Raw genomic sequence first — 12,345 nt, 5'->3', positions numbered from 1 at the left:
TGATTTTACCATCATGTCATAACTCAATTTGGGATGCAGAAAAGACATTATGAGCTTGGATAAATTGCTGGTTTTATTTTTATTTCTAGGTTCATTTTGTGTCCCTTTGAGAAAGCATGAAACATTTTCATATCCCTTGTGGCCTTCAAGAGCTCAAACCATTTCTCTTCCCCAGCTGACTGTTCTATCTTCCCAGGGGTGACTCACGCCCCGAGTTCCCGCACATTCCTCCTCTCTGCGGGGGAGCCGGCAGAGATTAGGGGAGCACTGTGCCCAAGGTTCTGCGTGGGGGCCACCTCAGGGGCACTGCTGTGTTTCCTCAGGGGGTGCACGGTTACAAACTCTGTCTTGAGTAGGAAAAAGAGGACTTTGTCAATTTTCATCTCTCTCACTCTGGCAAAGTTTGCTTGGGAAGGCTCCTGGGTTGCTCCAGCAGAGAAGGCGGAGAAGCTTCTAGGACTTTCAGATCATTTGATGGTGGTTGTTTTGGTTTTTTGGTTAAGCGTGAACTAAAAAAAAAAATTTTTTTTTTGCCTTCCAAGTTAATATTTGGATAGAACAATATCAATCTCCTTATTTAAAGCTCCAGGATGGGGGGAGGCGGATTTTAAAGCCAAATCCAGATGCTCCGGCCGCTGCTGTCACACAGACCCCAGGGCCCAGAACAAGGAGCGGGGAAGGGAAACACCTTCTGGGACAGGCGCCGTGTTTTCACCTGCCGCTGCGCTGGCCAGGGCTCTCACCCGTTCCCCCCGACGTAGCGACACTGAACCATCAGCAGAAGGTTTCCTGCACACGGGTTCAAAGCAGGAAGGAGATGGCGGGGCTCCTTCTGCAGCCAGGCTGCGGTTTCCCTTCTCTAGCAGAGAACATGGTTTCTCGCGTCCCTGGTTGGCCGCCCTGGGAGCGCCGGGCTCTCGGGGCCCGTTGCCGTGAGCTGCCGGGAGGCAGACCCAGCCCGCCAGCACCCCGAGCCCTGGCAGCAGGAGTCCCGTGGCAGAGGCGGGGCGGAGAGACTCACTAGAATTGTGTGCCTTACAGTCACAGGAAGATATGGAAAAAATACGGTTCTTTTTGTATGTTTTTATTTGGTGTTGGGGTCACCCCCAGCTGTGCTTACTCCTGGCTCAGTGCTCGGGATCACTCTGGGAAGGACTCGGCTGGGGGCTCACGGGGGGACATCCAAGGTGCTGGGATGGCCCCTGGGCTCCCACGCGCAAGGCAGGCACTTGCCCACTGGGCGTCTCTCCGGCCCGGGGTAGTGAGTCTGGAGGTTGCCGTATTGACTCTTAAGCCAAGGGCCCACAAATGTCAAAAGTACTTCGGTGGTTGGGGTCCCAGATACCTTTTTTTTTTTGGGGGGGGTCACACCCAGCAATGCTCAGGGGTTACTCCTGGCTTTGCACTCAGGAATTACCCCTGGCAGTGCTTGGGGGACCATATGAGATGCCGAGGATCGAACCCGGGTCAGCCGCGTGCAAAGCAAACGCCCTACCCTCTCTGCTATCGCTCCGGCCCCCCCAGATACCTTTTCTACCCTGGATTTGTGTCACCCATCGGGCAGAAGGTCAGCTCGGCGCTGCCTTTGTTCTTTAATGGCTGTTCTGTGTTTTCCAGTTCTCCGGTGCCGTACTCGACAGCCAAAGCAGCTCACCCGGGCTTGACGCCAGGGACGGCGAACCAGGCTAAACAGGTGCGTTGCGGCCTCCCCCCCCCCCACACACACACACACGCACACACAGTATCTGTGTCCTCCCTGTGTTCCCATCAGCTCCCGTGCTTGGCAGAGACTTGGGGTGCCTTCCCCACTCTGGCGGTCTCGACCCGTCAGGGCAGCCAGTCTGGCAGAGTTGGCCCACCCTCCAGCGCCTCGTGTTGGCAGAGGTGTTTGTGCTTGCGGCTGACTCTTCACCGCCATCTGAGTTGGCCTGTATGATCGCCATGTGCCGTTATCAGGCTCCCGTGGCCTTGTGCCCGGGACGGGCCCTCCAGCCTGCCCTGCACTGCTCGCCTCCCAGGTGCCTTGATCAGCGAGTGGGGCCTGATGAGCACTGTCCCATAGACAGGCTAGAGGTCAGGGAGACAGTCACAGGGCTGAGCACAGGCTTTGTATGCAGGGCCTCAAGCTTGGTCCCCAGCACTGCGTGGTCCCCTGGGAATAACCCTGGAACAGGGCTGGTGTGGTCCATAAATGACCCCACCCCCAAAGAGAAAGAAAAACGCCACACATTATATGGTCGATTGTTCAAGAAACCGGAAAACATGAGCTGTCTTGGGAAGCAGCTCAGACTCTCCTGGGCGTTTCGATGGGAACCTGGTTCCTGCTGCTCTGCTCTCTGTTTGGAGGCCGCTGCTGAGGGTGCTCGGGGGCTACTCCCAGCTCTGTGCTCAGGGATTAGACCCAAGCCTCCTGCGTCGTGCAGCTTTTGCTCTGACCTCTGCTACTCACTTCTCCCTCGGAGATGAAATAGTTGAGATGATGTTTGAGATCGAGGCACTGGAAGTTGCCTCCTGTGCGTTCTCAGCGTGGTCCCGCATTCCTTGAGTTGCCTGGCTTGCTGTGTTTGGCATTTGTCATCTTGGTCATTCTTCTGGAGGTTGCCATGTTCATCGTAGAGGGCATGGTGCAAGGCCTAGATCATACTGGGACGAAATCGACCCTGGAGCGTGAGGTGGACAATCTGCTTCCTAGCGGTACTGCAGACTGAGAGCAGAGTGCGTCTCATCCTAGATTACAGAGCATTGGCCAGGAAGCCCTGTGCTGGGTACTGCAGTCCAGCATTTCTTTCCCGGAGCTTGCAGAGTAACCCTGCTTGCTACCTCTGTTGACTTCAGTTGATTTTGTTTTGTTTTGTTTTGTTTTGTTTGGGGGTAACACTCAGCAGTGCTCGGGGGTTATTCCTGGCTCTGCAATCAGGATTCATTCCTGGCAAGCTCAGGGAACTATATGAGATCCCCGGGATTAAACCGGGTTCGCCACATGCAAGGCAAACGCGCCATTCCCACTGTACTCCGGCCTCAAACTTGGTTTCTTTTTTTTTTTAACTAAGTTTGCTCTTCTGCTTGTGTATTTAAAGTTATGATACTGTTTTGCTGCTCTTTATTCCAAAGGATGGGCAGTCACTTCACCTGCTCTGCTTGTGTGCTTTTGTAGGGTTCTTTCGTAAACCCCCCGAAGCCGCCTGCACCCACAGCAGCTTCTGGTCAGTGGTCGTCCAGTGATAACGCTGCAGGTGAGTTTGTGGTTCTGGCCAGTGGTCCCTGGTGATAAAGCTGCAGGTGAGTTTGTGGTTCTGCTCTGGGTAGACATGGAGGTATCAGAGGTGCTCCGCCTGAGTCTGCCTGCGGCGGCTGACACCAAAAACCAGGCAGAGACCATGGAACCCTCAGAGGATGGAGCCTCGGAGACGGCCGGCCCTGAGCCCGCTCGCCGGGTTCTGAGATCTGGCGGCAGAGGGGGTCGAGCCTGACATTGTCTGCTGCTTCTGCGCAGCACAGTGGAAGAGCCTCCTGGATCCTAGTGACAGTTCACAGGCTGGGAAATGCGCCAGGGGGGCTGGTTCTAGAGTAAATATGTCCGTATTGGAAAGACTCCAGGGCTTCACGGGCTTCCTGATCGGCCTTGCAGGCGTCACCCCGCTAGGGCTCAGTCCCGGGAGGCAGTGGGAGGGCGCTGTGATGAGTGAGCAGGTGAGGGGTGAGATCCGCCCCGCATCTCCTTCCCTCCTTCCCTCGGCGCCTGTGTGGCAGCCCACTGAACGGGCCGCGTGACTGCGTCAGAGCAGGTGCCACCTGCCAGCCTGTGTTCTGGCCTACTCGGAACTGGGCTGTTATGTGACCCGCGCTCACCAGTGGACCCTCAGCTCCCCGAGAGCCTGCCCTCCGCACACGAAGCCTGTGCCCCCGCTGGCCCTGCTGCCGGGCAGTCTCCTGGACTTCCTGTGCTCCAAACGTTCCAGTTGGATATGGGGCATTGTGAGTTTCCAGAAGATAACTGTGGGCACACGGGACTCAGAGCATTCGGTGGCTGAGAACCTACGGCCACAGACGGATGAAGGGCCAGGGGCAGGGGGAAACAGGGCCTGCGCCCCAGACTGCTCGGTAGTCAGTTTATTTCTCGCTCCTCCCCGGCGGAGTCCGGTCTCTCCCTTACAGCACCGTTGCAGTCATAGGTTTGGTCTGTCCCGGGCATCATAGTTCATCATCCTAGTCTCCTCGTCGGCCTCAGAGGCTCTGCGCAGTTACATTCTCTTCCTCGTCTCCGTCCTCATTCCGCTCTGGTTCCCATCCAGTCCTTCTCTCTCTCTAGTCCCCAGTCTCCCCTTACAGCATAGTTACATAGGAACCCCGAAGGGTGAGGCACACAGGTGGGCTCGAACATTGTCATACCACTGCATAGATGCACAGCCAGTCCTTCAGGGGACGGTCTGGATTAACTCAAGAACAAAATCTCATCTGAGGGATCAGCACTCCGGATTACTAGGAGATCCGCTCAAGGGCGGGGTTCCATCCAGGGTGTGTTGCTTTCTCCTTCCCCCTGCTAGTAATCCATTTAATCAGTCATAGTAAATTTACTTCTTATAATATTTGGACATTTGCCTTGCACGCGGCCGACCCAGGTTCGATTTCTCCGCCTCTCGAAGAGCCCGGCAAGCTACAAAGAGTATCCCGCCCGCACGGCAGAGCCTGACAAGCTGCCCATGTAGTATTCAATATGCCAAAAAAGTAAAAATAAGTCTCACAATGGAGACATTACTGGTGCCCACTCGAACAAATCGATAAGCAACAGGATTACAGTGACAGTGATAATATTTCTAGTTATTTTGTATGAACACAGTAAGAGATATATTAAGCTTAAAGGCAGGCTCTTCCTGGGGACATCTAGCTATATATTCCAGACCACAGTCTTCAGGCCAGGTTAGTCTTTCCTAACCCCAGCAGGGTCCTTATTCAGGTACTTCTTTTTGGGTCATGACACTTTGTTCCATGACGGTGCTCTTAACTTATAGTGCTTAGCTTTTTCCCTTTCAACGTCAGGGGCGCTCACCGCTTGCCCTGGGTCCATCCAGTCCCTTCGTTGGGATCCTGTTTTTGGAGTGCTAGGAACTAAGGGCGGCTGAGGCTCAAGTCAAGTAAATATGGATGCCCAGGAGTGAATATTATTTGCAGTCAGTTAACTCCCATGTTATAAAAGCATAACATGAACTGTCTTCCTGTATATATGCAAAAAGGACACTGCTAAACCATGCAAGTGACGTAAAGGAAAGAGGAAAACGATATAGGGCTGTTAGTGCTCGGTGGAGCTGGAGTGGCTCAGGGGCACTCGCCGGGTGCAAGGCGAGCGCCCTCCCGGCTGCTGTCCGTCCTGCAGCCCCTTCGACCGCTTTCTTTTTTCATTTAAAACTTTATTTAAATGCTATGATTTACAAAGTTGTTCATAATGCAGTCATTTCAGGTACTCAGTATTCCATCCCTGATGCCACCACCAGTGTCCCAAGTTACCCACCCGCCCCCCACACTTGTCCCCTTAGCAGACACAGAATAAACTAGTTTATATTGCTCGTCATAACATCTGTAGTGGGGTTACAGGATTCACTGTCCAAGGATTCGCTGCGCTGCTGGGTGCCCGGTGGGCCTCCTGGGCGGTGGGCACGTTGCCCTCACAGCTGTGTCACTGAGGTGATTCAGCAGGTGGCGTCCCGGTTCCTCCGGGTCCCACCCAGCTGCAGCTTCTCTCCGAGTCGGCCAGGGAGCCGGGCTGTCTCGGTGCAGGTGAGAGCACTGGGCCCAGAGACCAGGCTGCCGGTGTGGCTGCTGCTTCTCTCCCTGGTGCTGCTCTGGGCTTGCCCCTGGCTCTGCTCAGGAATTACTCGTGGTACTTGACGGACCATGTGGGATGTCAGGGGTCAAATCTGGGCTGGCTGTAGGCAAGGCAAGCACCCTGCCGATTGTACTGGCTCTCCGGCCCCTGAGACCCATCCTTTGTTGTGGTTTGGTTGTGGGTTTTTTTGTTGGTTTGGGTTTTTTTTTTCCCTTTGTCTACATTTAGCAGTGCTCAGGGGTTACCACTGGCTCTGCACTCAGAAAGGATTCCTGACGGGCTCTCAGGGTTTGAACCCGCGTCAGCTGCACCCTACCCCTAAAGTCACTTGACTGAGAGTTAAAGCTTTACGCGACAAGGACAAATTCAGGAATTGTTGGAGATTTTAGTTTTGGTTTTGGGGGCCACACCCGGCAGTGCTCCAGTCTTAACTCCTGGCTCTGTGCTCAGGGATGACTCCTGGAGGTGTTCAGGGGCCATGCACCCTGGGGTGGCTGTGTGCCAGGCACGGACCCCACCCATGGCGCGCTCTCTCTCTCTCTCTCTCTCTCTCTCTCTGACCCCTGTCAAATTTTTTTTAGTTCTCTAGGATTCAGATTAATAAGTTTATTTCCATTTTGGTTTATATTTTACAGAAAAAAACTTAAATATCCCTTTTTACAAGGATTTCACTGAGAGCTTTTCGTTATTCTTCAAGTTACAAATAAAGGAAATGCAAGAAGCTTTATTTTGTCTATTTCCGATGTGGTAAATGTGACTAGTAATGAAATTTCTGAGATTCATCATTCAGTAATAATTTTTTACTGCTAGTATTTATACTACTTTGATCACTTGCAGAATATTCAAGGGGGGGAGGCTTTATGGGAAGGAATAGAAAAAGTTCTCTAAAAATACTATCTGAATGTTTCCCTTTAAGCATTTCTGAGTTCTCTGTGGAATAGTTTTCTAGTTTGTTACTGATGAAAATACTTTTTTGGTTATAAGAGCTGTTATAGTTGCACACAAAAGGAAGTGGTGTGCAGATATATAACGAGCTTATTTTGGTTTTTCATGTTGGTGCCAGGGACTGAACCCAGCCAGGGCCTCCCCTCGGAGCTTGTACGTTACCATTGGGCTGCCCGGCCAGGGTGGCGGTTTGAAGGTGAAAGGTGACCTGCAGAGCCCACGTCCCAGAGACTGCGGCCCTCCCCGCTGATGTGTCTCCTGAGCTAACTTCATTGTCACTTGGACAAAAATAGGCATCATCCTGTGTGGGTTGTTCGTGATGTTTCCTTTCTTACCCTCCCCGCCCTCACGGCGACCATCCTGGCCAGCTCCCGGCCCGCTACCTCTCCTCCCCTCTCCTCAGGGTACCCGAGGTCTCCCTTATGTGCTTCTGCCTGTTCAGACTTACTACTGTAGTTTAGATCCATGTTCTCTGACCTTTCTGTGCCTGCATGCTGACCTCTGGCCTGCCTCCGCCGGCCCTGGACTGGCAGTTAGGGCCAAGGCAGAGGCTGGGACCTACCATTCTTTCCACACTCCAAGACCAGCTTGTCCAGGCCAGGGGTCACGGGTTCAGATTCTAATTTCCCAGGTGTGTGAGTAAGGCAGTGTCCCTGTACACACCACATTGTATTACAGTGATTTATAAAGTAGTCTTCTATGATTCATCCCAAATTCACTTAAAAATATGCAGTTTTTTCTTTTGCTTACTATGATTTGGGCCTTTTTTTGGGGGGGGGTCACACCTGGTGATGCACAGGGGTTATTCCTGGCTCTTCACTCAGGAATTACCCCTGGCGGTGCTCAGGGGACCATATGGGATGCTGGGAATTGAACCTGGGTCGGCCGCGTGCAAGGCAAACGCCCTACCTGCTGTGCTATCGCTCCAGCCCTGATTTGGGCCTTTTACTTGTGATTTTTCCTGTTTTTCTCCCTTTGCTCAGCCAGTGGGGGGAAGGTTAGAGGTGGCTCCAGACTGTGAGTCTGGTCAGTGTTGATGGTGAGGAGGCCGTGGGTTTCAGCTCCTGGGTCTGTCTGGATTTCAGCGATTCTGCATTTCCTCAGTGATTCTTTTTTTTTTTTTTTTTAAGAAGTTATTTTTAAATACAAATAATTTAAGGAACATACCCAAAATGTGGAGAGCGGGGGCCAGAGAGGTAGTACAGTGTGTAGAGCATCTGCCTTGCACGTTGCCCACCCGGCACCCCATCCGGTCCTCCGACCACCACCAGGAGTGATCCCTGAGCTCAGCCAGGCGTGTGCCCTGAGCACCACTAGCCATGGCTCCAAATTAACAAGACACGTGGGGAATAAGCGAAACAGTCAGCCGTGAAATGACTGCTCGGGGAGGGAGTCGTCTGTTTCTCCTGCATTGTTCTCCTTTTCGCCAAGTGAGAGCTACTGTCAGCGCTTCACATTAAACTACTCGGGTTATTTGGTGTCTTTCTCTGAAAGGCGAGTGGGCGTGTCTTGGTTTGGAATTAATATTGACGCGCCACCGAGAGGCCGTTGGAGGCCTCTGGGCTTGCGTTGGGCACTGACGGGCAGGCCGTAGCTCCCTGCGGTCCCTGGGCCAGTGCCCTGGAGAGCCACCCCTCTAGTCTGCTTCTGGTTTGTTGCAAGGTTCTGATTATTTTTTTTCTTTTAACTGCAGGGCCAGAGGCAACCAAGATAGAAACAACTGTGACTTCTCCGTCTGTCGGGCAGTTCAGCAAGGCTTTCTCCTTCTCCTCGTCCGGGTGAGCACTGAGCTTAACTGTTGTGTTAGATGGCCGGTAGACTCAGTTTCCCCCCATCTTCCGACCAGGCGTGTTCCCAGGCAAACCCCAGGCTCTTTGGTGAGAGCGGCCATGGTTTGACAGCCCGGGTTTCTGTTTTCCCAGCAGGATTCTTACACGCCATTGCCCGTGCGTTTGTTTGGTTCTGGTCTCTAAGACATGCCTCCTTCATGTGTGCGGCCTGGGCCTATGTACGGTTCTCTAGTTAATCTCACTCAGTACTTCCAGCCCATCTGGGGTCTCGATGTGACACTTGGGTGACTTCAGTGCCCTGGGGCTAAGTACTGAGTTTCAGGAGACGGGAACGGCAGACAGCAGCCATCTGAACATCGGGATGTTCAGATATGAGGCACCTTCTTCCTCTGTTTTGGTTTTTTTTTTTTTTTTTTTTTTTCTTTTTGGGTCACACCCAGCGGTGCTCAGGGGTTACTCCTGGCTTTGCACTCAGGAAATACTCCTGGCGCTGCTTGGGGGACCATATGGGATGCCGGGGATCGAACCCGGGTCGGCCGCATGCAAGGCAAACACCCTACCTGCTGTGCTATCGCTCCGGCCCCTCTATTTTGGTTTTTAAGTAACAGTAGCTGTACTTGTAAAGTTGAGTCATTTCAAAAAAACAAAAGACCTTGTAGCGTTCATTCTGGGGGAGCTTTTTTATGACCCTGTTGGGGGGAGGGTCTTCTCCCTGTGCTGCCTCGGAGGGGGCTTGCTCTCCCTGCAGAGCTGAGGGCAGACTGGCCGAGCTCACAGCCTGTCCACGGGAGTTTTTGTCACTCGGGACTGTGCGTGAAAGCTGCGGTAGCAAAGCCTTCTTTCTCTCTCCTTGTGCTGGTGGGGATCAGACCCAGGCCGGGGCACTTGCGTCCAGGTGCCGGGCCTCGTCCCCAGCCCTGCCTGTTGGCTTTGTGTTGGGGCCATCCCTGGCAGTACCGCAGGCCGTGTGTAGTGCTGCTTTGTCACGTGACCTGGACGCCACCGTGTCAGACCTGCTCCCTTGGCTTTCGTTCTTCCCCTCAGACACTGGCATCAGCAAAGTTACTCACAGCTGAGCTGGAGGCAGACTGTGCGCCAGCACCACGCCCGCCACCGGTGTCCCCGGGTCCTCCCCACCTGCCGTCCACGCTTTTTCCCACAGTGGGTGGTCAGTTCTGGGGCACGCTCATGGAAAGAAAATATGTGGAAAAGGACTCGGGCTTTTTTTTTTTTCTTCGGCTTTTAGGGTCACACCTGGCGATGCACAGGGGTTACTCCTGGCTCTGCACTCAGGAATTATTCCTGGCAGTGCTCAGGGGACCCTATGGGATGCTGGGAATCGAACCCGGGTCGGCCGCGTGCAAGGCAAATGCCCTCCCCGCTGTGCTGTCGATCCAGTCCCCTAGGATTCGGGCTTTTGACCACATTTTCCCAAGACTTGGGCTAAGTCTTCTGTCGAGCGGCCGCAGTAACGCCTGTACAAGCAGCAGCTCTGTCTGCCACACCCTGTGGGACTCCTCACAGGCCCTTTCTCTTTCTCCTTTTTTCTTGGGGGGGGGGGTGGCCACACCCGGCAGTGCCCAGGTCTTGCTTCTGGCTCTGAACTCAGGGATCTCTCCCGGGGGCTTGGCGACCATATGTGGTACCGGGGGGAGCCCGGTCGGCGGAGTGCAGGGCAGACTCCCTACTCACTGTGCTGTCCCTCCGGCCCCGCCTGACCAGCTCTCTGTCTTGCCCCATCCTGTCTTGTCCCCTGCCCTCGACTGACCAGCTCCCGCCACATTCCCCGTGAGCCACCCCCCGGCCCCCGCTCAGCCTCTGCCCTGAGACCCCGCTTTCCCGTCCCCCAGGGCCTCCCAGCTCTGGCCTGCTTCTGAGCTGCCGTTGCTTTCACTTTGTTGTTGTTCCCTTCTAGATTGTAATTCCGAAGTGAGGTCAGTGTGAATTTTCATACTAAAATTTCACGGTAAACGGCGATCTTGTGCTTCCGTTGTGCCTTTAACTCTCTTCCTCCACTCCGCAGGACCGGCTTTAATCTTGGGAAACTCACACCAGCGCCATCTTCGAATCTCCTTGGTGCACAAGGTACCGTCTGAACGGCTGGGTGTCACTGCCACTGTTCCCCGTACTCCAACGTGGCTCTTTTTAATGGGCACTTTCGCCTTCTCCTTGTTGCTGAGCTTGGCTCAACATGTGTGCAGCAAGTCTGGCATTACTGTGCTTGAGGGGTGTGTGTGTGTGTGTGTGTGTGTGTGTGTGTGTGTGTGTGTGTGTGTGTGTGTGTGTGTGTGTGTGTGTGTGTGTGTGTGTGTGTGTGTGTGTGTGTGTGTGTGGTGCGAGCTGGTGTGTGTGTGTGTGTGTGTGTGTGGTGGTGGTGCGAGCTGGTGTGTGTGTGTGTGTGTGTGTGTGTGTGTGTGTGTGTGTGTGTGTGTGTGTGGTGGTGGTGCGAGCTGGCCCTGTTCATCGTGACAGACAGGGAAAGGTGCACTTCTAGAGTAGCGGGCGCTGCTTTCCGTGCAGTTACCGGGGGAGTCATTCCTCTCTGTGTAGTTCACTGGGAAGTGACGTCTCCCTCCTCCGCCAAGAGTGAGCTAGACTCAGAACCGGCAGTAAAAGCCCAACCCGCCTTTCCCCCAGTGAATCAGCAGACTAGCTTACAGGATAAGGAAGTCCTTTTTCCTTTTAATTTAGGAAGCTTTTTAAAGATAACAATAATGATGTGATTCTGAGCTGGAGCAAGAGCACGGCGGGTAGGGTGCTTACCTTAGATGGGCGCGACCCAGGTTCGGTCCCCGGCACCCCATATGCTTCAGCTAGTTCCCCCAGGAGAGATCCCTGAGCACGGAGTTGAGAGTAAGCCCTGAGCGTCTCAGAAGAGCTGTGTTTGTAGACTCACACATTGAGCGGCCCCTCCCAGCGCCACGGCTGCGGTTCTGCTCTATTTCCTGCTGGCAGTTTTGCTGCCTTGAGTCCACTGAGCACTGTCGCTGTGAACTGTGCTGTATTTCCCGCTGAAGATCTCGTCAGTGTCGTATTTTAATGGCTACATCATTTTTTTTCATTGTGAATATGCCATAATTTGGTTAGCCATTCACCCGCTGGACATCGGTTATTTCTGGGTTTTCCCCGTGATGAAGAACACAGTGACGGTCTTTCACTGAATCATCCAATATACATTTTGGGCGGAAGACTTTATGTGCAGCCCGGAGTCGTAGGTTCCTTCAGACAAAGGGCATTTCCTAGCGTCTCCCAGCCAGGGACGGGGGAGCGGAGCACAGAGCGGATGCGGATGTCCTAAATCGGTCTCAGTGTGGCATTTCCTGGGCGGGTGGAGTCGTTCCTTTCTCTGGACCGTGAGTCTTGAACTGCTCTCGAGCTCTGCCCGCTCGGAGGCGGCAAAATGCCCTTGAGGCCCACCTCCTCTCCTGCCTCACTTCCTAGAGGAAAAAACAACTCCAAGATGAGAAGAAAAGTCATTGTCTCCAGTCATAAATAACTCGTGGATTTCCCAGAGACGCTGTAAATAGCAGCAGACCAGCCCCCGCCCTCACAGGGCCAAAGTCTGAGGGTGGCCCCCAGCCCCCACACGCCCGAGTCCCCGCCAGGCCACTCTCGCGCCCAGCTCCGTTAAGTTTCTAAGTATCGAGCTTTAGTTTCTACTTCATTTAACCAGACTTTATAGTTTTCCTTTAAGCTTTGCGTTGACTCCACGGGAATGGACTGTTCAAATCTGTAACTTCCCAGAGGGGCACAGCCACAGGGGACAGAGCGCCCAGCGCCAGGGTGGGG

General features: G+C 53.7%; 1 protein-coding gene across 1 annotated transcript in view; it reads left to right on the top strand.

The window, feature by feature from the left end:
• NUP214 (nucleoporin 214) overlaps positions 1 to 12,345 on the top strand; it is an 88,595-nt gene that overhangs the window by 54,384 nt on the left and 21,866 nt on the right. Inside the window, exons 25-28 of the mRNA XM_055140152.1 lie at positions 1,618 to 1,693; positions 3,155 to 3,233; positions 8,460 to 8,544; positions 10,580 to 10,641. Of these exons, the coding sequence (XP_054996127.1) occupies positions 1,618 to 1,693; positions 3,155 to 3,233; positions 8,460 to 8,544; positions 10,580 to 10,641 (302 nt within the window). The remainder of the gene's footprint in view (positions 1 to 1,617; positions 1,694 to 3,154; positions 3,234 to 8,459; positions 8,545 to 10,579; positions 10,642 to 12,345) is intronic.

The sequence above is a fragment of the Sorex araneus genome, chromosome 1 (assembly GCF_027595985.1).
Source record: "Sorex araneus isolate mSorAra2 chromosome 1, mSorAra2.pri, whole genome shotgun sequence".
Classification (NCBI taxonomy): Eukaryota; Metazoa; Chordata; class Mammalia; order Eulipotyphla; family Soricidae; genus Sorex; species Sorex araneus.
Note: the sequence above shows the minus strand (reverse complement) of the source record. Positions and strands in the feature narration are given on the sequence as shown.